The sequence below is a fragment of the Mytilus galloprovincialis genome, chromosome 1, assembly GCF_965363235.1.
Source record: "Mytilus galloprovincialis chromosome 1, xbMytGall1.hap1.1, whole genome shotgun sequence".
NCBI classification, from domain to species: Eukaryota; Metazoa; Mollusca; class Bivalvia; order Mytilida; family Mytilidae; genus Mytilus; species Mytilus galloprovincialis.
In genome coordinates this window covers 54,250,084-54,276,893 of record NC_134838.1, presented here as the reverse complement: position 1 = coordinate 54,276,893, position 26,810 = coordinate 54,250,084, and the positions used below count along the sequence as shown (strand labels likewise).

General features: G+C 32.0%; 2 protein-coding genes across 2 annotated transcripts; both read left to right on the top strand.

The window, feature by feature from the left end:
• The first annotated feature begins 468 nt into the window (after positions 1–468).
• Positions 469–17,226, top strand: LOC143078829 (uncharacterized). Its single transcript, XM_076253820.1, has 4 exons — positions 469–605; positions 3,952–4,030; positions 5,472–5,635; positions 16,054–17,226. Exons 1-4 carry the CDS (start codon positions 557–559, stop codon positions 16,299–16,301), a joined length of 540 nt encoding a protein of 179 aa, XP_076109935.1. The 5' UTR covers positions 469–556; the 3' UTR covers positions 16,302–17,226.
• A 1,765-nt stretch (positions 17,227–18,991) lies between these two features.
• LOC143078811 (uncharacterized) lies at positions 18,992–24,711 on the top strand. Its single transcript, XM_076253797.1, has 4 exons — positions 18,992–19,134; positions 20,171–20,267; positions 21,392–21,549; positions 24,251–24,711. Exons 1-4 carry the CDS (start codon positions 19,086–19,088, stop codon positions 24,532–24,534), a joined length of 588 nt encoding a protein of 195 aa, XP_076109912.1. The 5' UTR covers positions 18,992–19,085; the 3' UTR covers positions 24,535–24,711.
• The last annotated feature ends 2,099 nt before the right edge of the window (positions 24,712–26,810 follow it).

Here is a 26,810-nt window from a genome sequence, read left to right as displayed (position 1 = left end):
TAAAATTCTAAAAAAGTTTAGTGGCAATGTGGGATGGGTACCATTCGAATTATAAATGAATGGGCGCATTACGTTTGCGCGCATTTGTGGATTAAAAAGTTTTACGTTTGCGCGCAGCTTTTGATTACTGCATGGATGTTAAAAGACTCCATGTGTTGTTTCTTACGGGTCAGATTTTATTCTTTTAGATAAATTAGGGAAATTGAAGAAAAAAAAAACTACACCATTTTGAAATTTGAAATATTAAACGTTACATATTTTTTACACGTTTTTACCCAGTTTCCCAAAAATCTGTTTACATTACTTTGCTTTTCATGGGCCCATTAATTGGAATTAAACATATCTGATCTTATCTTATCATGAAAAGTATTCGGACATTTCAAATAAAATACGGCATATAGACATATTTGGAATATACCTTTACAGACTGTACCTGTATTGTAGGGGTATTTTAAAAATAGATGTACTTAAATATCGACCTATTGATCAATTGTTATAGGCCTTTTAAAATCATACATCCGTGAACTAGACAATTACCAATAAGTTCCTGTTCAAAATGGAAGGCCTACAATTTTGTTTATCTTTATTTACTTTTCTTGCTTCTGGTAGGTAGATATTAATTAATTAAGGCAAATTTAAGAACAAATGAAACACTATTTCCTTGTACATTACTCGGAAAAGGAATTTGTTGAACATCTAAAACTTTATATATTCATGTAGCAAAGGACATAATAATCGTGATTTAAATAGGTAAAAATAACACACTGTGGCCATTTTATTTTATTTGTTTTCTTATATAATAACAGAGACATTTAATACAATACAATGTAAAATAATAAACATCTAAAAAAATTTGCAAGGCTAAATACATGTATAATACGTTTAGGCAGCAACCATTTGATTTTCTGGGAGGGGCTATGGTTTTTTTTTCTGGACAAATTTTTTTTTTCGCCTGCGGCGAAAAACAATCTATTTTTTTCGCGACAAGTCGAAAGCAATTTTTTTCTTTCAATTTTAGCATTACATATAGTGGCAGCTGAGGGTGAAACAAACAATTTTTTTTACCCAGAATCAAAAACAAATTATTTTTTTCTCCAAAAACTGGAAACAAACTTTTTTTTCCGAAAAAAACCATAGCCCCCCCCCCCCCAGAAAATCAAATGGTTGCTGCCTTATATTAGCCACTTTTCCTCTGTCGTCCTCATCAGTATCCAGTTGTCGACGATGACAACACCCAATCATTCGGCCCATTTCAAAATAATTACTTGTGATATATAATTTAATTTTGAAATCAGTTACAAGTAGCAATTTCGCATTAAACAGTCACTTAAAAATTCTTTGTTTTTAATCGTACATGTCATAGAATTGGGGATAGATTTTACCAAATCAATATATGTAAAAAAAAAAATCAAAAAAAAAAAAAAAAAAAATAATATTATTTCAATAGACATAGTAATGTTTTTAAAAAGATATAAAACCAATATAGTCACATTTATAAAAGATATGGATTCATTATTTGAAAATAGATTTTTAAGTATTAAGTCTTTTCTTTCTATTTCCGGACCTAATAACAATATATAAGGAAATTGTTCCCCATGTGGCCCTAGAACACAGTTTATATTTCGTAAGTGCATTTCTTTTAGACTTTTAAATTCAAATTAAAAAAAATCGCACCTGCTCTGTCTCAAAACGATTTGTTACAGTGAAGTGTGTTTGGACAAATACTATTAAAATTATAGAAACGTCACCAGCTCTAGCTCAAAATATGGATAATTCTGTGTTAAGGGGGTCTAAAATTTAGTCAGTTTCAGACATACTAATTTTTGACTTTTTTATTTAACTAAAACCATATCATTTCTTAACATAAAGATTCAGCACACAATTTTTTAAGCATGCAATTTCACTTCCTTACTTAATATTTCATGCATCAAATATCAAGAAATAAATTGGGAAAGTGTATGAACAAACATTTGCAAGTAATACACAGTGACTGTTTATAATCGGGACCAAATTCGAAAGACAACGAAAACCAAATAACGAAAACTGCATGTGTCCTTGGACCATATAGTTAAAATAAGTTGTTCCATCTCTTCAGATCTGTCAGCATAATCTGTCATAGAATATGTATACCAGATTACAGGGTAAAGTTATTTTGTAAAACCTGTTCTAGGGTAGAACTGTAAACAATGTTCTGGATTGAACGTGACTTTGTGAATCTGTTCTAGGGTAGATCTGTAAACAATGTTCTGGATTGAACGTGACTTTGTGAATCTGTTCTAGGGTAGATCTGTAAACAATGTTCTGGATTGAATGTGACTTTGTGAATCTGTTCTAGGGTAGAACTGTTAAACAATGTTCTGGATTGAATGTGACTTTGTGAATCTGTTCTAGGGTAGAACTGTAAACAATGTTCTGGATTGAATGTGACTTTGTGAATCTGTTCTAGGGTAGAACTGTAAACAATGTTTGGGATTGAATGTGACTTTGTGAATCTGTTCTAGGGTAGAACTGTAAACAATGTTCTGGATTGAACGTGACTTTGTGAATCTGTTCTAGGGTAGAACTGTAAACAATGTTCTGGATTGAATGTGACTTTGTGAATCTGTTCTAGGGTAGAACTGTAAACAATGTTTTGGATTGAATGTGACTTTGTGAATCTGTTCTAGGGTAGAACTGTAAACAATGTTTTGGATTGAATGTGACTTTGTGAATCTGTTCTAGGGTAGAACTGTAAACAATATTCTGGATTGAATGTGACTTTGTGAATCTGTTCTTGGGTAGAACTGTAAAAAATGTTCTGGATTGAATGTGACTTTATGAATCTGTTCTAGGGTAGAACTGTAAACAATGTTCTGGATTGAATGTTACTTTGTGAATCAGTTCTAGGGTAGAACTGTAAACAATGTTCTGGATTGAATGTTACTTTGTGAATCTGTTCTTGGGTAGAACTGTAAACAATGTTTTGGATTGAATGTGACTTTGTGAATCTGTTCTAGGATAGAACTATTCAACATGCTACAGGTAAGAACTGTCCAAAAACTGTTCAATGGTAGAGATGTTCAAACATCTTCAATGGTAGAACTGTTCTAGGGTAGAACTGTAAACAATGTTCTGGATTGAATGTGATTTTGTGAATCTGTTCTAGGGTAGAACTGTAAACAATGTTCTGGATTGAATGTGACTTTGTGAATCTGATCTAGGGTAGAACTGTAAACAATGTTCTGGATTGAATGTGACTTTGTTCTAGGGTAGAACTATTCAACATTCTACAGGTAAGAACTGTCCAAAACTGTTCAATGGTAGAGATGTTCAAACATCTTCAATGGTAGAACTGTTCAAACATGTTCAAGGATAAAACTGTCAGAAATTGTTCAAGGGTTGAACTGTTAAAAAATGTTAGAAATTGTTCAAGGGTAGAACATTTAACTGTCAGGATGTAGACGTGAAATACTCCCTGATAAATGTTCTTCAACTTTGTAATTGTTTGGCTTCATAAATATTTTGATAAGAGCGTCACTGGTGAGAAATGCGCGTCTAGCGTACTAAATTATAATCCGGGTACCCTTGATAACTATTCTAGACGTTGAGGAAGTCTTTTGGATTTGTCAAAGATTACAGGATTTCGAAATGCATTTACATCAAAGATTTGTTATTTTGCGATAATATGGAAAAAAAAAAACCGGGAACGGTAATGAAAATCAAACTTTTCTAAAGACATAACTGTCCAACATTGTTCAAACGTGGTTACTAAGAATCAGATGAAGTGTTTAAAACTTTTCTCTGACAGATTTTAAGAAACTTTTTAAGATTAAACCTGATTCAAACTACATTTGTAACAGAGCGCAGCGAGACGATTGTTTAACAAACTTTAATAAGTATTCAATTGAAGGTTGGAGTAAATCTGTTGTTGTCACCCTTAAATATATTTCTATAAATATGTTTCTATTTTAGTAATACAGTGCAAAGCCTCTTGTTACTATGAATATAACTGCTACAGCTACTACTACTACTACTATTATTCTAATTATTGGTAAGTTACTTTAAAAAAAGTAGGATTTTTCCAATTTTCTAAAGTAGAAATAATATTGAAGGTGAAACTACGATAAATCTATAATACTAAAATTACGAGGTCCAATTTATCAGCCGTCATCACGTAAAAATGATGAATCAAAGAATTCAACTTTATATCTAACCGATATAGTACAATGCTGTTGATTAAAAATTACACCACTCCAGACCCCTTTGTTTCCCACATAATTAATATTGCCAATAATTAAGAAGTTCCGGGTCGAATCCGATACCGATACCAATAGTATATTCACCTGTTACCTATTACCTTATCTGTACGTTCCGCATGTGACAGGCGCACCACCAAACGCTGTATTTAGGATTTTGCTATACGGGTCGTAATCACAGGGTTGACACTACTAAATTCAATCATTGTCACATTGTTCCGGATTGTAGTATTTTAATCAGTATGACTTTCTAAGATGACAATACGAATAATATAATTCTGGACTTAAAATAAGGCATATAGGTACAGCATGTACAGTTTTCAATTTGTTAGCCGGAATGACGTAAAACTTTAATTATGAGACTTTTGTTTTCCAAATAAAATTAATAATACCAATAATTGATAAGTTCCAGGTCGACGGGTTCAAACAGAAAGATGTTGAAAGCAGAGAAAACTGTGCATCTTATAATCGGCATGACTTTATCAGATGACAATACCAATACTAAAATAAGGCTTACGCATAGTTATATTCTTTAATTCAGCCACAGACCCGCGATATCACGGGTGTGTTCTAGTAATATTTATTCTTAACCATAGACCAAATAATAAGCGGAATGAATCAGGTTTTTGCTCGTCTCCCAAAGTTCGTTAAACAAAAAAAAGCCAGATTCTTATATATAAGTTATATAAGTATTATAACATTTTAACACATACGAAAAAAATAAAATTCACTTTGTCACCGAGAGGAATTAGTCTGAACGAAATTTGGTGATTAATTATAGAAAATGGTGATGAGGTTTAATTTGGTTACATAATTTCTTTCTATTTTTGACAATTAGTTTTTGGATCCGTTCGGAATCACCTTCGTTGAAAGTCGCATAATGAGAAAAATATGTATTCCAATCCATCGGCGTCATCGACATCGTAGACCTTTTGTATAACGGTATATATTTTATAAAGATGAAGGTCTGGGTGTTTCTTATCTTGTATAAAAGACGGTAAACATGTTGACTTGTGCTGAAATGATTTTTATTTTATAGCAATATGTAAAACTATTGAAATATGCTCTTAGTGTTTAACATAGACTCATTTATATTCAAATTCAAGTAGGCGGTTTTGATAGCTTGCAGATTCGACCCTGTTCAAGTGAAATGAAACAAGGGAATTGATCCTACATCTTTCAATATGATAAGTTAAAAACGGATGGAGCATGAAATAAATATGAAAAATATTACAGGAGCACCGCACGAATAATTGGATCAGCAGTCGGGGGAGGAATCAGTCTCATAGTATGTATTGTGGTGATGGTTTTGTTATGCAGATTCTGTAATAGGCGTCCAGCTTTCATGGGGTCAACATTTACTACTGGTCAATCAATGCCTACAGTTACCACTATTGGAAGTAAGTGTTTTCTAGTAACGATGGATTGATGGTTGTTCAACGTCCAGTAAATTGCAAATCATTTCATATTCAGAAAAAGAACATGGTTATGTGATATGAAATATAAATCCTTCTTATAAAAAAAAGATGTGGTGTGATTGCCAATGAGACAACTCTCCACAAGAGACCAAATGTCACAGAAATTAACCACTATAGCTCACCGTATATATCCGAGTTCAACTATGATCAAAGCCCATACCGCAAAGTCAGCTATAAGAGGCCACGAAATGACAAATGTAAAACAGTTTAAACAAGAAAACTAACGGCCTAATTTTATACAAAAAAGGAACGAAACACAAATATGTAACACATCAACAAACGAAAACCACTGAATTACAGGCCCCTGACTTGGAACAGGCACATAAATACAGCATGTGGCGGGGTTAAACATGTTAACAGGGTCCCAACCCTTCCCCCAACCTGGGACAGTACAGCATAATAACGAACTATAAAAATCATTGGCTGGGTACTTGTATATCCCAACAAGAAAGAGACACTAAATACAGATCTGAGAGTACTCACAGTTACAGACAGCTAGTTCAAAGCCACAACTAATAAAAGAATTCATGCATCTAAGACTAAATTATCAATCAGTACATATCCAATATCCAATGGATTTAGTGTAAAGACGTTGTAAACAGTCAGAGAAAAATATGACATTGTGCAATGCCAAGATACCAGTATCGACAGACTGTAGATCCATGAATATGTATATATATATTACAATAATTTTTCGTTTGCTTTTAATCTATTGATAACAAAATCCAATAAAACAATATTCAATGATCTTATTACAGTGTTGAATTGGTAACCTTTGATGAGAATAAGTTTATTTAAAGAATCGATAAGGTTACAAGGATCTTTTCGAAATCTCCGGGCACAGTAAACAACATGTCAATAAAAATGAGAACGTGCTATCCCGTTTGAAATAAGTACAACCAAACTTCAAAACCAAATCTTTATATCTATGGAAGAATTAATTAAATGTTTGAAGTAATTTGTGGTACCGAAATACCTAGCTTAAATAATAATTTATCAGTTATAAATAGATTCCGTTCATTAAAAAAAAAAACGTCACAACAGACACGGGCATAGCGAACGAAGTGTAGACCATATTTTCAACATGCTGGTTCACAGTTCACAATGGTAACAGTCCGTAGCAAGATATGTCACCATACCCAGAAACATTATTCTGACTGCGAGGCGATCATATTTGCTCTTACTCATTAATGTCATTGGCTTAACGGAGAAGCAGCAAATTACAATTTTCAAGTCTCTGGTATGAGCCCGCAGGGGTCCTAACCCACGACCTCCAGCACTCTAGGCGAGACCGCCGAGGCGGTTATCTATAATGAAGGAACATTAGTGTCTTTAGATTAAATACTCATATTTGATATCGATAATTTAGTATATATGATAATATAAAGTGAATTGGGCAATTTCATGTACTATATAATTTCGTATGGTGACCTGTGACATCAGATGAAAATCACATAACCTTTATTCTACGATGCACTAGTCGCAAGGAAAAAATCGGCAGGGACACTATAGTCTTCAAAAAATAAAGGGGATATAGAGTAATTGTCAAGACGTAAATGCAGTTTAAATTTGCTTCATTAAACATTTTGACTAAATTATTTTACTCGCATACTGGACCCGGGGTTAACCATATGTGGATTCTTAAAAATTCTAAAGAACTCCTGGATAATTTCAAATCTCGGTCTTTTTCTGAAATTAGTTTTATCAAAACTTTAGAATTTTTAACCCTGTATACCACCGTGAAATTATATTTTATCGGAAAATACTTTGAATGACAAAATTATTTTATATTTTCCTGTGTGACGTTTACATTTTCTGACGTTAAACACACGAAGCAATGAATGATGTTGTTAAATTTGAGAGATGTTTTTGTGCTTCTTTGTTAAATGATTGTTTGTCTTGAGATTGTGACACAGTGATGACTGCTGTACTAATTTTTTGACAATTTTTAACTACTGTGTTTGTTTTGTTTACGCGTCGTTGTAAATGTGATGGAATTTGATGCGACCGTCATACAAGTGAGAAATTTCAGTGTTTTTAAGGAATGACTGTAATATGTTTTCTGTCTATGAAGAAATAACATAAAAAAATGGGTGCACACTGAATAACGCGCGTACCGGGTTATTTAACAGTGTGCACCACATTTTTTATGTTATTTCGAATAGACAGAAAAAAATTTTACAGTCTTTTCTTATAATTTAATTCTAAATTCCATTTTAAACCGTAGAAAACCACGAAAAACGTTGATGACGTCACGGTCACATGACTGAATTATGTCTATGGGCTGATAACAAAATAACGTCAGTCAATCAGAAGACGCGTTACATTCAAAATTAAATTATTTGAAAATGCCTGCACAAAGTAACTTAAAGGAATATGACAGTTGTTGTCCATTCGTTTGATGTGTTTTATCATTTGATTTTGCCATTTCATTAGGCAGCAACCATTTGATTTTCTGGCTGAGGGGGGGGGGGGGGGGGCTATGGATTTTTTTCCTGTACAATCTATTTTCATATAGTGGCAGCTGAGGGTGAAACAGGATCAGAAACAAATTATTTGTTTCTCCAAAAACTGGAAACAAACTTTTTTTCCAAAAAAATCCATAGCCCCCATGGCCCCCCCCCCCAGAAAATCAAATGGTTGCTGCCTTAGGGACTTTCCGTTTTGAATTTTCCTCAGAGTTCAGTATTTTTTTGTGATTTTTACTTTTTTTTAACAACATGTTAAAATGGTTAAATGGTCCGAGGACCGTTTGAATATTATTAATAATAATTTGACATTGGTAAAATAAATACAATTTTCATATTTAATTATTAAGCTCAAATGACACCCAAAGGAGAATCAAACGGCTACACTAATATGTTATGAAATATACAATTAATCATAACATCATCTTTTTTAAGCAACCCCCTAGGCGTTTACCTCTAACAAAAAGGGATGAAGTCGATAAAGAAATTCAACGTCTTTTGGACGGTAAAATAATTGAGCCTTCAAAAAGTCCCTGGGCATCTTGTATAGTGCCTGTGACTAAGAAAGATGGCTCCACGAGAATTTGTATAGATTTTAGACCCATAAATAGCCTTACAATTAAGGACTCGTACCCTTTATGCCGCATAGACGACTCTCTGGATGCTCTGAGAGGTTCTAAATGGCTGAGTGTACTTGATCTTTCAAGTGGATATTGGCAAGTTGAGATGGACGAAAATGATAAGGAGAAAACAGCTTTTACCAGCACAAAAGGGCTATTTCATTTTAACGTAATGCCTATGGGTCTGTGTAATGGGGTTGCCACTTTTCAACGCCTAATGGAGTATACTTTGGCTGGCCTTAATTGGCAGACATGTCTGATTTATATTGATGATATAATAGTGTTTTCAGATTCATTTGAATCTCATTTATCAAGACTAAGTGATGTATTAGATAGAATAGCACTACAAGGACTAAAAGTCTCACCTAAAAAATGTAGTTTGTTTCAGAAACAAGTTTCTTTCCTAGGACATATTGTCTCAAGTGAGGGTATAGCAACAGACCCTGATAAAATTGCTTGTGTAAAAACATGGCCATTGCCAAAATCAATGACAGATGTTCGAAGTTTTCTAGGAACATGTTCGTATTACCGCAAATTTATTAAAAGTTTTGCTGAAATTGCAAGACCACTTCATAAATTAACAGAGAAAAATTGTACTTTTGATTGGACCAATGAATGTAATGAAGCTTTTGAGAAACTCCAAATGACTTTAATGTCTGCACCAATTTTAGGCTACCCTGATATGACAAAACAATTCATACTAGATACGGATGCTAGTGGTTTCGGAATTGGTGCAGTCCTTTCTCAAATTCATGAAGGCAAAGAGGTTGTAGTAGCATATTACAGTAAATCCCTCAGTAAAGCGCAAAGACAATACTGTGTAACAAGACGAGAACTTTTGGCTGTAATATTAAGCATTAAACATTTTCATCACTATCTCTATGGTACACATTTTAAAGTACGAACAGATCATGGAGCTTTAACTTGGCTTCTCAGGTTCAAAAATCCTGAAGGTCAAATGGCCAGATGGCTTGAGACTTTAAACACATATAATTTTGAAATTCGTCACCGCCCTGGTAAACAACATGGTAATGCAGACGGTTTGTCTCGCAGACAATGTTTTCCATGTAGTCATTGTTCAAAACAGGATCAAAAAGAAATTGATAATTCCGATGAAACTTTTGAAACGGTTGACTTTTTAAGAATGGCTAAAGTGCAGGACTCTTAAGAGACCTCTTGTTCAACTAAAACAGACTCAGTTATGTGGTATGAGCATAAAACAAATGAAGAAATGTTTGAAGCTCAAAAGAGCGACAATGTGTTGTTCAATTTATTCCGTCTGAAGTCTGATAATAATAACAGACCTGAATGGGCCGATGTGGCTTTACACGATGTAAAACTTAAGAAATACTGGTCTCAGTGGGATCGCATTGTACTAATAAACAATGTGTTGTACCGAAAGTGGATAAACACTACCACTGAAGAAAGTAATTTACAATTCATAGTCCCTGAAATCTGGAAAGAAAATATTATGAAAATGTTACATGATGACATACAAGTTGGCCATTTTGGCATTCACAAAACTGTAGCCAGAGCACAGAATAGATTTTATTGGGTTAATCATAAAGATGAAATAACCAAATGGGTGCAAAACTGTATTGTTTGCAATTCACGCAAACAGCCTCCCAGAAAAGCTAAAAGCAAAATGAAACAAATAATGTGGGTGCTCCAATGGAAAGAGTTGCCTTGGATATAATAGGACCCTTACCGATTTCATATAAAAATAACAAATATGCTTTGATTGTAACAGATTATTTTACTAAATGGGTAGAAGGCTTTCCCATGCCAGATATGGAAACTACTACCATAGTTGATAATTTAGTTAACCATTTCTTCTGTAGATTTGGAATACCTTGTCAAATGCACTCAGATCAAGGGAGACAATTTGAGTCTGGTTTATTTAAGGAACTGTGTGCTAAGTTAAAAATTGACAAAACAAGGACTACATCATTTAGGCCACAAAGTAATGGTCTTGTGGAGCGTTACAATAGAACTCTTGAAAATACCATTAGTAAATACATCAGCAAAAATCAAAGGGATTGGGATGAGCAACTTCCCTGGGCTTTAATGGCTTACAACTCATCAGAACATGGAACGACTAAGTTTAGTCCTAGTATGCTTATGCTAGGCAGAGAAATACAATTGCCAGTTGACTTGATATATGGTCCCCATCCCCAGGAGATTGAATATCCCGACGAAACAGTATCACACAATGATTATGTTAAAAATATGCAGGAAGGCATATGGAAAGTGTCTGCTAAAGCACGACAAAATATTTCTAAAAATAGTGACAAACAAAAACGTCAGTATGATGTTAAGGCACATGAGAACACATACAAGACAGGCGATGTAGTATGGCTTTATACTTTTAATCGAAAGCCAAAACTGAGTCCAAAGTTACAAAGGAATTGGGATGGGTCATACTTTGTTGTAGAAGTTATATCGGATTTAATATATAAGATTAAAGAGACAGCAACGTCTAAAATGCAAATTGTGCATCATGATAGGCTAAAACCATTCTTTGGTGATGTTCAAAACTGGGTCAACGAACAAGAAAATCAAAGAACTGACAATACTGTTAACACTGTGGTTGCCTCTGGAATCTGAAAAATAAATAAAATGTGTTTCAAATTCGTATTTGAAATTTGAAAGCTAGTAAATGTGTTTGAATAAATGAAGAACGCATTTTGTGTGTTCATATATATATATTAATCATAGCGAGGTTTATTGCTGTGTGTTAATAAAAAGTAATGTGTTTCATTTTTTTTTAAATAAAATGAAAAACAGAAATTTAAGTATAAATACTTACCAAAGTATGCAAGCAAAATTATGGGTACTGGTCAACTGTGCTGTATGTTGAAATTGAATATATTCTCAAAACAGTATTTTTATACTTCAGATGGTTTTCTTTTGCTTTCACTGTGGTGCTCAGTACAACCTAAGAAGCCAATTAACAAGACATGTAAGGGACAAACATCCTAAGAAGATGCTTCAGTGCAGATTTTGCACTTACATGGTACCAACAAGTAAGAGGTTCCGCCTGAATGAGCATGAAAAGAATGTCCATAGACATATTCTGAATCCAAGAACCAACAACAGAGAACTTATTATCCCAGAAACTCCAACAAGAAAACCAGTGACAACCTCTAATTTTAATACAAGACAAAGTTGCACAGTCACTAGACCAAGAGAAGTAACACCACCAACAACACCTATATTAACAAGGTCTATTAAACCCATTTCTCCATTGTCAGAAATATCTCCTTGTAGCATTTCCTTGGGAATTGAGGATTACAGCTCCGTGTCACCTGTCAAGAAGAACTTAGTAGATCTTTTTGACTCTCCTACAAGGCTGTGGAAGAGCCCAGAGAAGAAACTAGTATTGTACCTGAGAAACCAACACCAGAACCCTCCATAGTTACTACTTTGAGGGATAGTAGGCATTTGGCTTTGCCAGCTATTGGAAATGAAGTCTGTCCTGAAGACAGATTTCAGGCTCCACCCTCCCGCTTCCAGTGTTCATATGAAGCTTCAAAGTGCATGCTAGTGGCCGAGAAGGCAAAGAAGACAGGGAAATATACAGGCAGTGTATTGCCAGTAGGTTATGGATGTGTGAAGAAGGAAGAAATATGTATTCTGCCAGACGGGACAGTTTACAAACTGTTTGCAACATGGGTACCAGATCCATCTTTCCAAATATTAAGGTCGAAGGACATACAGACAGACGAGCGTCAAGTGCAACAAACCAGTACACAAACAGAGGATAAGCGGGTTGTGCTTACAACAACAGCCACCCAGACGAGGAGAGTTATTAAGAAAGAGAGAGAAGTCCAAACAGAAGATTGTAGAGTGGTAATGGAAAAAGACACAGAAGAAGAACTAGAGCTGGACATAGAGGAAGAATACATGGATTTTGACTTTTATCATTAGAACAGTTTTAAATTTGGACAATTATAGGCTTTTAAGAAATTAGTTATTATGTAAAAATTTATATTTAAGGTAGAGTAATTAGGAAAATTTTTGGGTTGGGTAAAGTTCTTGATAGTTTGGGAAGGGATTGGTTATTTAGAACAAATATTAATGAAACTTGGATGTTTCATTCCAGTTTAGAGTGTTGTGTGTTGAGAATATGCAAAGTTGTATATAAAGTGCATTTATTTATTGTATTTATTGAATCAATTTTGAAGAAATGTGTATTATAAAGGTAGTATATTTATTAATGCTAAAAAAAATATTTTAGTAAATCAACTTGTCCGAGGTCGGACAATTTTTTAAAGAAGGGGGCAATGTAACGGATTTCGGCCTCGTTGTTCAACAGTTTGAGTCCCCTCCCCCTTTTCACTTTTTATCAGATTAAATCTCTGTTTAACCGTATTGGATACTTATAAATTTTTAAATATGTTTCTTTTTATTAGAATAAGTTATCTTGGATATTTATTATGAACAGTAACTTGAGCAAAGATAAAAATAATGTCAAGTCCTCCCTGAAACTGAGTCGCCTTTCTATTTATTTTTGTACAGTGTAAATACAGAATTTCCTTATGCTGGACCTACCTTTATATATTTGTTGATGATTGTATTATGTTGTTTTAATCTCTATATATATTTATATTGAGTGAATTAGTTAACCTGGTCAAGTTTCTAGAGACTCAGAGTTTCTCTTTTTCCTTGTAATGTCCGCCATGTTTACTTGAGTCGCTTTACCGTAAACCGTCAAAGTGCACTGTCGTGAACGGCAATATTACGTTGAAATAGAGTCTTTCGAGTCGCTTTTGACGTCAATATGAAGTCTTTCAAGTCTTTTGTGTTGTATATATACTGCACTACCATTGAGCGCGTTAGTCGTGATCGGACTACCGTGGCAAAAGGTTGCTTACAATCACAAGCCTAATAATAAATCCTTTCTGCACTGTAACTTACAATTTGAGTCTTGCACTTTAAAAGGTTAGGAAATATTTTGTCAGAGTTTTACTTTATGTAAAACATAGCTTTATAAATTTATATTATAAGGGACTCTAGAGATTAGAGATCATTAGACGTACAAAAAGTTATATACTGAAAAGTACAGAAAAGTCAGAAAAATATAAAATATTCCATATTATATACAGAGACTCACCGACGCAGTCTCGAGTCTTAAGGTCGCTTTTAATAAGACGTCCATAGAGTTTTTCTTCAGAGAAAGTAACAGTTAAAGTTATTCTTGTATTATTTACTCGATATACCAACAGTATAGAAACTGCAATTATTAACGATTCTTTACATATATATTACGAATTCGAATATTCACAAAAAGTACAGTAAAACCCGGAGTCGCAACTTATACATTTGAGAAGTCGGCATCACTTATATAATTATAGAGATTTCTATAATTACTTGTTAATAAGATTGTTTATTTAATACATGTGTATATAGAACTTGACCAGAGTACTCACTAGCTTGCATACTATTTAAGTGTTATTTATTGTGTTGATCTAATGTAAAAAGATATACAATATTGAAATTGTTTGAATGACATATATATATAACTGATCATAGTAACACTTCATTAAATCATTAACTTTAAACGAATTATTTATTTCTGTCTTCTGAATCAACGCATCTTTAAATACACCTATTGGATTACAGGGTTGAGTTAACCCAAGGGAGCAGTCATTTGAAACAGTATTTATTGCCGAGTATTAGTTTGTCTGGCGAATTGTCTAGTTTTGTCAGTGGGTCAGAGTTTCACTTCAGGGTAACGAAAACGCTATAGCAACACAGAGCGAAAACGTTACAGTACTTTTATGTTTTGTTAATTCTAGTACGACCAAACGCCATATCTCATTTTTCAAGGCAAAAACTTGAATTTTGCAAATTTGACCTTGCCAGTTTAAAGTTGTCCTGAAAGTGCAATTTGAACCTTTTTTCACCTCAAAATGACATATTCTGAATACTGACTAGCTTGATTAAAGATAACAACTCAAGAAGAATTCTGTTATTATACTAGACTAAAACTAGACGAAATATTATTCTTCTATATTTGATCATGTAATTTCATCTGAACACTTGAGCTTGAATTTTGTGGAAATGACCTTGGTATTTGACCAGTTTGATTTATAAAAACTTATATATAATGCCCTTAAAGTTATCCGATTGAATATTAACCTATTATATTAATTGAAGGTAACATGAAGAAAGTTAAAACATATCAGGAAGTGGAGTAATCTTTTTTAACATATTTTTTTTATTTTTGACCTTGACCTTTAATCTTGATTTTTTAAATCTGGCAAGTCTTATTTGTATTTCTTTCTTTATAGCAATAAACAATGTAGATATATACTATTAACAATAAAGAAACAGTCAGGAATATCATTAGAAATCTACAGATTTTGGTAAAAATGTAAATATTTCAGATCTATGACATTGACCTCTGACCTTGACCTTTAGAGTATTAATCTAAAATTCCTTATCAATCTTTTGCTTTTCATAGCATCTCATTGGCATATCCTTTTTGAACATTTTGGTTAATAATTGAATATAAGAAAATGAAAAAAACATTACTTTGATATGTGTGAAATGCAGAAAATTTGCAACTGGGTGGGGGCTTTTTGGGGTTCATGTCTAACTATAAATACTTCTTACCCCACTATATTTTTTTAAATTTTGAACAGCATAATAATAATGTTCTTTAAAAAGAGTAATAACTTTATCACTGATTTGGTGCATTTTTAAAAATTAGCCTTAGAAATCCATACAAAATTTGACATTTCAAAAAAATGAAAAAGGGGGGTGGCCTTCTATATTTTTTTTATAGTAAGGAAATATCGAAATTTACCAATAGATGTATTTATGTCATGATTAAACTTTATTAAGTTCATGTTTTCTTTGTTACTGCCCTATCAGTTATGCATAATGAGAATTGAATTATAGAAAATGGCAAAAAAAGGGTATTTGTTCCATGTAAAATGGATGAAAATAAGCATGAGTGGTTACCATGGCAACCATACTGAAACTTTGAATTTTTTTATTGTTTAAGTTATTGTGGGGTGGTAATAGATTCTGTGTACAAGTATGACCAAATTCTGAGACTATGCATGTCTGGCCCCCTCATTAAAATTCTGGTCCTTACAGAGAATTCCTCTTAAAATATAAAACAATTGAAAAAGGGATTAGAATGCGTAACGTACAACTGAGTTATGCCGATCTTTAATCACATAATGTACTTTCAATAGAATTTTAAAATCAGTGTAATATTTTCTTGTTTGATTTACAGCTCAACAACAAGGCTTCAGTGCGCCATACTATCCACAACAACCGGGATATCAGCCACAGTACACATATCCTACTTACCCAGCCGGTCAGCCAACTTATCTAGCCGGTCAGCCAACTTATCCAACCGGTCAGCCAACAGAACAACCCCCAATGGCGGGATATTCTAACACTGCATATAGTCCACCGTCGTACGAACAAGCAGCCTATCAAACTAAGCCAAATGAACAACCCACTGCACCCATGCAGTAAATTCGCAAGCACATTGTACAACAAATTGATAGATATAAACGGATGACTAATAACATAAAAAATCTAACTAAGTTGCTTCATTTAAAAAGGGTTAAGGTAGCATTGTAAATACGGTATCACTTGATTAACCAGAATTTAAATAACATGAACATTTGAAATCAGATTCATTCTATATAATTTATGCTGTGTATAAATTTTGTAAAGCTTTCTTTTTCGAATATGCGAATTTTTTTTTTAAGAAGAACACTTTTTTTTTTATCATACAAATACTTTCACTATAATTGTCGTATGTCAAGAATTATACAATAAAAAAAATGGTACTCTAAATATCTCTCTGGTCTCAGTGTGTAATTTGACCGACCGTGCAAGGGCTCACCTGTATAGCAAGTCAAGGTCGTTAAAATCGTCCATCATCAAACGACTATTTTGAGAAGAAACCGCTACAACATTTCTTCAAATTGGAATGTCGGAGATTTGATATGATAGTTAAGTTTATTCTGCTCTGAAACAGAGTTACCTTACGAACCCTACATTCGATATGATTATAATCAGTGTTTGTTGCAGCCATATAACCGAAAAGGACTACATGTCAAGTCAAACCCGGAAAAGGAAACAGGTTCAAGATATGCAATGCACATGTACATAGTTATTACATGTACATCTACGATACAGTACATATATAGTGTCCTGCCTTTATTTGACAATCAAAACTTGAAAAATGTATCAAAATAAGGTTGTGTTTCCTTTTTAACTTTACAGTATTTTTCATTTCCCAAAAATGTGTAAATTTCTGACGTCACTCATAAAAGTCGTTTATTATTTTTTTTATATTAAATAGTTCATCTCAATGGCTTTATAATGTTTTATAATATGCTGCTGTTTATATTCATTACTGAAATTTATGAAAATAAAGTCTTTAATTTTTTTTTCGTGTGGTTTTTTTTTTGAACCGACGTATATACTATAAAGAACTTTAAAAATTTATTTTTTATCAAATATGGATTTGTTTTATAATGACTTCAAGCCGATAAACCAGTCTAATTACAACTAACGATCAGAATGAATTTCTTAACAAAAGGAAGGGGAAAAAACTTAAACAAAACCACAAGAAAAACCTGCAACTTCACTGTAATATTTTCTTTGTAAATAAAACGTCAATTGCTAGTCGGGTCATCGGTGCCATATGATACATGTATACGAATTCAAATATTGTATCACTAGCCTGTCAACACTGAGGTTGTGGGTTCGAATAGAAGGTCGGAGGTTCTCTTCGGGCACGACCGGCTCCCTCCACCAATAACAAATGACCGCCACCGCAAATATATAAAATTGACTTTTGTTACCTGATATGGAAATTAAAACACAAAAGTCAATTTTGTGAGACAAAATTGAATTTGTACGCAATTAACATGTGGATTAAATTAGCATCCTGTGATTTTGTAATTAAAATGATTTTTTGTGTAGACAAAATTGAGTTTTGTTAGACAGAAGTGAAAATTTAACACAAAATTAACTTTTGTGACAGAAGTCAATTTTGTGTCACAAAAGTCAATTTTGTCTACACAAAAATAAACACAAAATTGAATTTTGTAAACGAATTTTGTCTATAAAATTGAATTTTGTGTTTATTTTTGTGTAGACAAAATTGACTTTTGTGACAAAAATGACTTTTGTGTTAAATTTTCACTTCTGTTTTACAAAATTAAATTTTGTCTACACAAAAATAAACACAAAATTGAATTTTGTGACAAAATCTCAGTTTTGTATGCAAATTAGTTCAGAATCCAAACAAAATAACAAAACAAAAGTCTGTGTTACTCAAACTTTTAAAATTTTTCTAACCGGATAAATTGTCTATTGTTCTTGTCAGTAACTGTGATAGTATCATTATTTATAGTGCCAAAATCTGCAGATTTATTTTCAATAGAAGACGTCGTTTTTTATATCGTTAAACATTTTGTTTTAACTGTAAATATAAATATCTAAAGGATTTTTTTTTAAATCTAGCTGTACAGTGATATTTAACTTTCAATATATATACATATATATATTTTAATCCCGTCTCTCATAATTCTTTTTAGATTGGCATTAATATTTTATATTATTGTATGTATTCGTGTATTATGTTATGTATTGTAATATTAACATGATTAATGGTGAGACGTAAATAAAATATTTGTATTGTATTGTATTGTTACAAAAATGAATTTTGTCATGACAAAACCCACTGAAAGATAATTTCGTATGACTAAATTTAAATTTGTAGTATGCTACAAATTTTGTTAAACTGAACTCATTTTTGTTGAACAAAACTCACTTTTGTCCGTACAAAATTGAATTTCGAGTACAAAACCAAAAGAGTCCCATTCGGCGCCCCTGAGTGGTTTACATCCGTGTTAAATAAACGGTGGGTAGTTTTTATTTGCAATATCACGTCGTATAGGTTTTATATTGCATATCATGTGCATGAGAGTTATTTTCTGTAATCTTTAATCTTTGTTGGAATGATTCGGAAAATATTAAAAACTAAACTTTTGAGATTTGAAAAAAAAAAAAACATATAACAAACTTTACACACTCCCCCCCCCCCCCCCCCCCCCCCGTAAATTTATTCACATACAAAGGACTTCAATTAAATATATGGAGCGGTGACATCCTTTTACATACTGCACTTGCACTGTTGAGATATTTAATATTCAGGTTCTTAAATTTCTCCTGTTGATCAACAAGCCTTTTAAAATCATACAGCCGTGAAATAGACTAAACAAGAACTTCCTGTTCAAAATGGAAGGCCTACAATTTTGTTTGTTCTTATTTACTTTTCTTGCTTCAGGTAGGTAAATCTTAACTAATTGAGGCATATGAAAGAAACGAACATACAAAACTTATAAATACGTAGTAAATGCCATGATAACAGCGATTTAAAAAACACCATAAAATCAATCAATCATTAAATTTTTTATACAGTCACAATAATTACGCACGAACAATCAACGTCAACTAAGACTTTCTTTTTAATTGATCATACATGCACAAAAATGTTTTATCAATATGATTTAGATTTTCAAAATAATATTCAGTAAAACAGAAAATTTCACGATCAGTATCTTCTTTGCCATTTGAATTACATCAGTGGACAAACTGTAATATTGTAAAAAGTGATCACATATAGTCCCAATTTAAACTATATCGATTTGATATTCGAAAATACATTTTATGACCTTTGTTAAAAACAGGACGAGGAAGTTGTTTCCGATAAAATTAGATTCAGATTTAACCTATCTTCAGAACTGTCACAATCTGTAATAAAGCATTTATACCAGAGAAATTTGACAGCGTAAATAGGTATAACACTGTTCTGAGTAATACTTTCTGAATTTGTTCTAAGATAGAACTGTCCAAAATGCCCTAGTCAGTTCTAGTCGTCGAGAAAATCTGACGCAACAAAATGCCAAAGCTTTAAAAATTATTATGCATTTATGACAAATACTTCGTCAATGTGGGAAAACGAAAACGGTAATAAACATAAAATTTTCCTTAAGATAATACTGTCGCAATGTGTTTCGTACAACCCAAAATGTTGTAAAGTAAGACAGATTATGTAAAAAATGGCAACAGGAGAAGTGTTTTAGAATTTTCTCATGACAGATCTGCTAGGTTTTTAGAAGGGTTAAATATATATTCAAACGAAATTTTTGCAATAGAGCGTATAGCGAGATCATTAAAAAAAAAAAAAAATAAGAAGAAAAAAAAAACCTTTCGCTTATTTTGTTGATTTTAGGTTGGAGTGCTCGCTATCCTCTCTCCCTAAATCTGTCGATTTTACCTTTAAAATATTCTTGAAGTCTGTGAATATGCTTCTTTTTCAGTGATACAGTGCAAAGCTTTGTGTTACCGTTACGATACTTTGGGACGTTACTGCGTTAGTTATAGTAGATACTACTACTATTACTATTCCACATACTGGTAAGTTACTTTAAAAACTAAGATTTATTTTTATGTTTCTTTTTTTTTCAACTTTTGGTCCCTATTCTAAACTTGACAAAGTATATAATAGGCGGAACTACCTCGTATTTATTTCAAACATAGACCACATTATAGGAATGAAATTGAGTGCTTGTTATCCTCTCTAAGTTGGTATACAACGCTAGATTATCCTATGGTAAGGGCTAATATGAATATTATGATAAATATTTTGAGTGTTTTTAGTTACCATGCAAGCGGAAAAAATATACTAGTTTTTTTTTTGTTGGCGAGTTGAACTCGACTTAATGGAAATTTCTGATTAATTAAAGAAAATGCTGATGAAGTATAATCTAGTATCTTTAATTTCTATTTATTTGTGACAAATAAGTTTTTGGATATGCTTGGACTCTCCTTCTATAAGTTAAACTATATTTAAAAAAAAAAGGCCTAAATAATTCATGTCTTGAATAAAAGACATTATATGAATACTATATGCAATAGAACTAGGTCAACTATAGTTAAGGAATGAACTGATTGGCAGATGCACATGTTTGTCTGTAGGGTTCATCCGAATTTGACCTCATCTTGGTGGTTCATTGGTGAACGTAAAATTTTCGTAATTAAGTTTGTTTTTCTCAGATATTATAAGCAAATTGCAATTAAAGTTCGGATATAGATCTAAAATTATAGTAAGTTGTACATGTCTTTTTTAGTATAAGTGATTCAGTTACTTTAGGTGATTAGTCAACTAAAATTGGTGTATGGAATTATTCTCAGGTGTTTATTTTGTCTTGGCGAATATTAGGTGATACTTCTTCATTAGGCGGTATTGTTCTCAGTACCAATGTGATCATAAGTTCAGTCAAAAAATATAAAATTTGCATACAATTATTATCAAAATGAGTTCAACAGCTCTTTTTGCGCTTAAATAGGTTTGTACTTCATAGTTATATTCAAAACCGTTAAAAAATGTTGCAAGTGTAATCTAAATCCAAGTAGGTTTGGAGAGCTTTCAGATTTGCCTATTTTCGAGTAAAACAAAATGAGGGGGATGAACCCTATTTCTTTTAAAATAACAAGTTAAAAACAGAAGGAACATGAAATAAATGAAAACAATATTGCAGGAGCTCCACACGAATAATTGGTTCAGCGGCCGGAGGAGGGATCAGCCTAATAGTGTGTATTGTGGTCATAGTTTGCTTCTGTAGATACTGTAATAGACGTCAAGCTTATGCGGGGTCAACAATTGTAAATAATCAATCAGTGTCTACAGTGACTACATGTAAGTCAAGTTATCTGAAAATAGATATAAGAAGATGTGGTATGAGTGCCAATCAGACAACTCTCCATCCAAGTCAAAAATATTAACTAATAAGTGATAAGTATCCTTTAATTAAACGTTTAATAGTTTAATAGTTTATTTCAAACCAAAAGCAATACAGCTTATAGGTATATCATAAATATGTACATGTATATCATAACAGAACATTTTAAATACAATAGGAGGCAAGACTACATAGTATAAATCATTCAGAAGATTGTCATGAAAATTTTATATCTGTGGCGTATTTCAGATATTTTCCTAAATTAGATAATTCCGAAACATTCTTTGTTGACAATAATTGAACTAATTTAAAAACAGATGCATTTGTATAATTATAATACCTTTTTATATACATTTTTCTAATATTGTCATATTTTGGACATTTTAAAATAAAATGAAACTCATCCTCGATGTCACCCTGGTTACATAAGATACATAATCTTTCATTTTTTGCTTTTTTAATGAATCTACCATATTCAATATTCAATTTGTGTGAACACAGTCTATACTTAGTTAAAAATCTAATACATTGTGGACTTAAATTTTTTGTCAAATAAAACTGCAATTGAACATTATCCACAAGGTGTTTATAGATAGTACATTTTGATGATGAATCGAAAAACATATTTCTTTCTTGAAGAAAATGGTCAATAAGCCTTTGTTTGAATAAAATAATAAATGCTTCTTCGCATACAACATTCTGTGCATACCACACATGTCCAAAACCTAGGCTAAGTAACATACATTTAACATTATTAACCCATGATGACTTATTTCCTGATTCACACTCATCATACATATCATTATATATAGCATTAAGAATACAATTTCTCGTCCGTAATAGACGAATCCAATATTTTAATATTTTTACTTTCCGAGATATCAATAAAGGAAATCTTCCCAACTCAGAATAAACCATTGCGGTAGCAGTGGATTTTTTAACAGTCAAAATATTTTTACAAAATTCTATATGAAGTTTTTCTATATCAGATGCATTATGAAAACCCCATATTTCACTTCCATATAATAAAACAGGTGATACATAGACATCAAATAAATACAATTTTGTTTGTACATTTAAACGCATATGTTTTATTTTACCATACAACATTGATAAACATTTTCTGCCTTTGGCAGCAATATTTAACTGAGTTTGATTAAACTTTGCATTGTAATATAACATAACACCCAGATACAAATAATGATCAGCAACTTCAATAATTTCGCCATTATAAAACCATTTTTCATCGCTTCGTAATTTACCACCATTTCTGAAAACAACCACCTTAGTTTTGCTTGTGTTTACAATAAGTTTCCACTTTTTACAATAATTATGTAGTGAATTCAACATATTTTGCAACCCATCAATAGTTTCGGAAAATATAACAGTGTCATCTGCATACATCAATAAAAACAATGAAAGTTCTTTTATGTCTACTGGTAGACATAAGCTATTAATAAACTCATTTTCAAAATCATTTAAAAACATTGAAAATAGTATAGGTGATAATGGTTCCCCTTGCAATACTCCTTTTTCTACAGAAAATATGTCAGAAAATTCACCTTTAAATTTTACACAGCTCATAGAATTATCATATAAAGATTTAATAATTGAAAAAAGTTTACCACTAATACCACATTTTGCAAGCTTATAATATAAAAAATTTCTATTAAAACGACAACACACATGCATTTAGCCTTGATAATGTAGTATTTATGATGAAATCCTTTTAACAAATTCGGGTGCAGCTACATGCATTTGATCAAGTATGTTAACCATGTGACATCAGATTAAGATCAAATGACTTGTATTCTACGATGCTACGGTATCAAGAAAAAATCGGTCGGACTGAGACAAATATGGGCTACAAAAAAAATAATGGAATATAGAGTATACGTCAATACGCAAATGCATTCCAGTTAAACTTGATTAAATTTTTTAAATACATGTTCAAATGATAACAGATTGAATGGTCCAAGGAACGTTCTAATATTACAAGTTATAACTTGATATGTCATTGGTAAAATAAATATATAAGTAATTATTTAAACTCAAATGGCACCCAAAGGATAACCAAAAGGCTATTATACTTAAATGTAAACTGAAAACGTACAATTAATGAGAACATCAGCTAATATAAAATACGCGAAAATAGAAACAGAATGCTTAAAGTACAATTGAGTTATGCCGATTTTTAATCACATAATGCACTTTCAATAGTATTTTAAGGGAGTTGGCTTCTCAGTTTAAAAGTAATTAACTTTTCATAACACGAGCATATATTAATAGGGGATTAATAAAGGAATCAAAAGAGCAAAAAAAAAATATATAGGTCACCGTGCTTGTTTTCAAGATATAAGCCATTGAAATTTTGGCGGGAAAATGTTTTCTCTTGACTTTACATAGCTTTATCATTGACAAGTTCAAGTCCTCAAAAACTATTAAAAAATAATTAAAATTTTATAAGACTTTAACAGACAGCTTATCATTATACATGTAAAAGAATTATAAAAAGAAAAATGGGGGTCACCGGGCAAAATTTGTTAAGGCATTCAAATTGATAAAACCAGAGGATTCCGAAAATCTGACCAAAATTCCAAAACATGACAAGCGAGCTTCCTTAAAATTCAGTGTATTGTTTTCTTGCATGATTTACAGCGCAACAACAACAACAACAACAACAAGGCTTCAGTGCTCCATACTATCCACAACAGCCGGGATATCAGCCACAGTACACATATCCTACTTACCCAGCCGGTCAGACAACTTACCCAGCCGGTCAACCAACTTACCCAACCGGTCAGCCAACTTATCCAACCAGTCAGCCACCACAGCAAACCCCTATGGTGGGATATTCTAACACTGCTTTCAGTCCTCCATCGTACGAACAAGCAGCCTATCAAACTAAGCCAAATGAACAACCGACTGCACCCATGCAGTAAATTCGCAAGGACATTGTACAACAAATTGATTATATAAACGGATGACTTATAACATAACGAATCTAACCAAGTTACTTCATTCACAAAAGTAAAGGCAGCATTGTGAATATGGTCATTCGATTAACCAATACATATACCGCTTATCAGAAAAATTAATAAATAACATGAAAATTTGAATGCTGCGTAATTTTTAAAAGTTTTTTTTCATATTCACTTTCTTATAGTGTATGTCTCAATGCATATAAAACAAATGCTTTTAATCATCCACGAATTGCACATACGGTGGTATGGATTTCAATATATTACTATTTAAACTGTAAAATATAAGAACTTTGAAAATGCAAGTTATACCGCAATTCACAATAACAGAGAAGAAAGTAATGAGATTGTTCTAATAAATAACTATTGTACTGAAAATTATTTGCAAAATATTTTGTCATTAAAAACAGAAGTTCATTTGCTAAATTTAGATGTGGGGTAGCTCCACTAAAAATAGAAACTGGAAGATATGAAAGGGAAGAAGTCCACGAGAGGACATGTTTTAACTGTAGCTCTATTGTTGAAGATGAACTACATGTCATTTTAAAATGTGGATCTAAGACAAATCATGATACATGAAGCGATACATTTTAATGAACATTTTAACCTTTTATCAGATAATGAAAAATTTATATTTTTATTTAGTAATGGCAATGTTGCTGCTATAGTTGCCAAAACCTGCAACAATATTTTATTAAGAAGAAATAGTATTCTATTTCACTAGTTCTTAATGAAACAAATGTTTTACTATCATTTAGTAAAAATGTATATTGTGAATTTTAATTATAAATTGTAAAAATATGTTTATATGTATATAATACAATGTATATCTTAAAAGTCTCTCATAAATCTTTTTAAGATTGGTACATGCAATGCAAATGTTTTAATGTTTTAAATCTATGTATGTGAATCTCATTTTATGTTTGTATGTGGTGAGACTATAATAAAATATTGAATCTGAATCTGAATCTAATAATATAGAATCATATTCAAAACAGTGTAGCTGTGACCATTGATTGACAACCTTAAATTATCCCATTGACTGGGGCAGATTAGGCGAACGTGTGTCTGTAACGACAACTGTTCACTACTTATTTATTATAGAATTTAAACTGTGGGGTCACCAAAGGTTCTTAACGCCTTTAATATTAAAATAGTTCGAAAAATTAATCAGGAATAACTTTATGTTTTGATTTATATTATTGATATAAATCAAAACATCGTTATGTTCCTGATTAGTTTTTCTAATTTCTTTATTTAGGTGTTGAGAACCTTTTGTGACCCCACAGTTTAAGTGCCTTTAACAAGTACATAGTGAGCAGCGGTTATTACAGACAAACGTTCACCTAATCTGCCCCAGTCAATGGGATAATTTAAGGTTGTCAATCAATGGCCACAGCTACACTGTTTTGAATATGATTCTACTATGTTCGTATAAAGAACAACACTATTTTCTGATCATATTACGTCTTTGATTATAATTATCGTCTGGCAAGAATTATACAACAACAAATTTAATATCTTGAATATATATCAGTCAAATGTAAAATTTGAGAAGAAAACACACTAATTTCTACAAATTGACTGTCGGTGATTCGATATGATAGTTGGACTTAATATTCTTGTTGCAGTCAAAATACCGAAAAGGACCAAACGTTAAGTCAAACCGGGGGGGGGGGGGGGGGGGGGGACAGAACTGCAATATACACATGGTACTTACACTCATGTACATTTACGATACGCGATACATATGTCATTGTGCTTTTCAAAATTTAGCTCTCAAGTTATCCTTCCTGCATTTATTTGACAATCAACTTTTTTTTTTAAATGTATCAAAAGAAAGTATTCTTTCCTTTTAACTTTACAGTATTTTTTTATTTCAGAAAAATAAGTTTACTTTTCTGACGTCACTTATAGTCAAAAAGTCGTTTATTTTTAATGCTTACATCTAAATTGCTTTTATAAAGTTTTATAATGCTTTGCTGTTTATATTCACTGATACAATTTTTAAAAATAAAGTTTTTCATTTTATAGTCATGTGTGGTTTTTTTATCGACGTATATAGGCCCATATATAAATTGATTTTCATAATGTTTCGTTAAGCAACCAACAATAAATCAATCATCATGATGTATATATATATATTTGTACTTTGTAAATTTGCAGTAACCCTCTTGCCAAAATGTTATTGGATTATATACAGTTTATAGGATTATCTCAGTTACATTTTCTGAAAA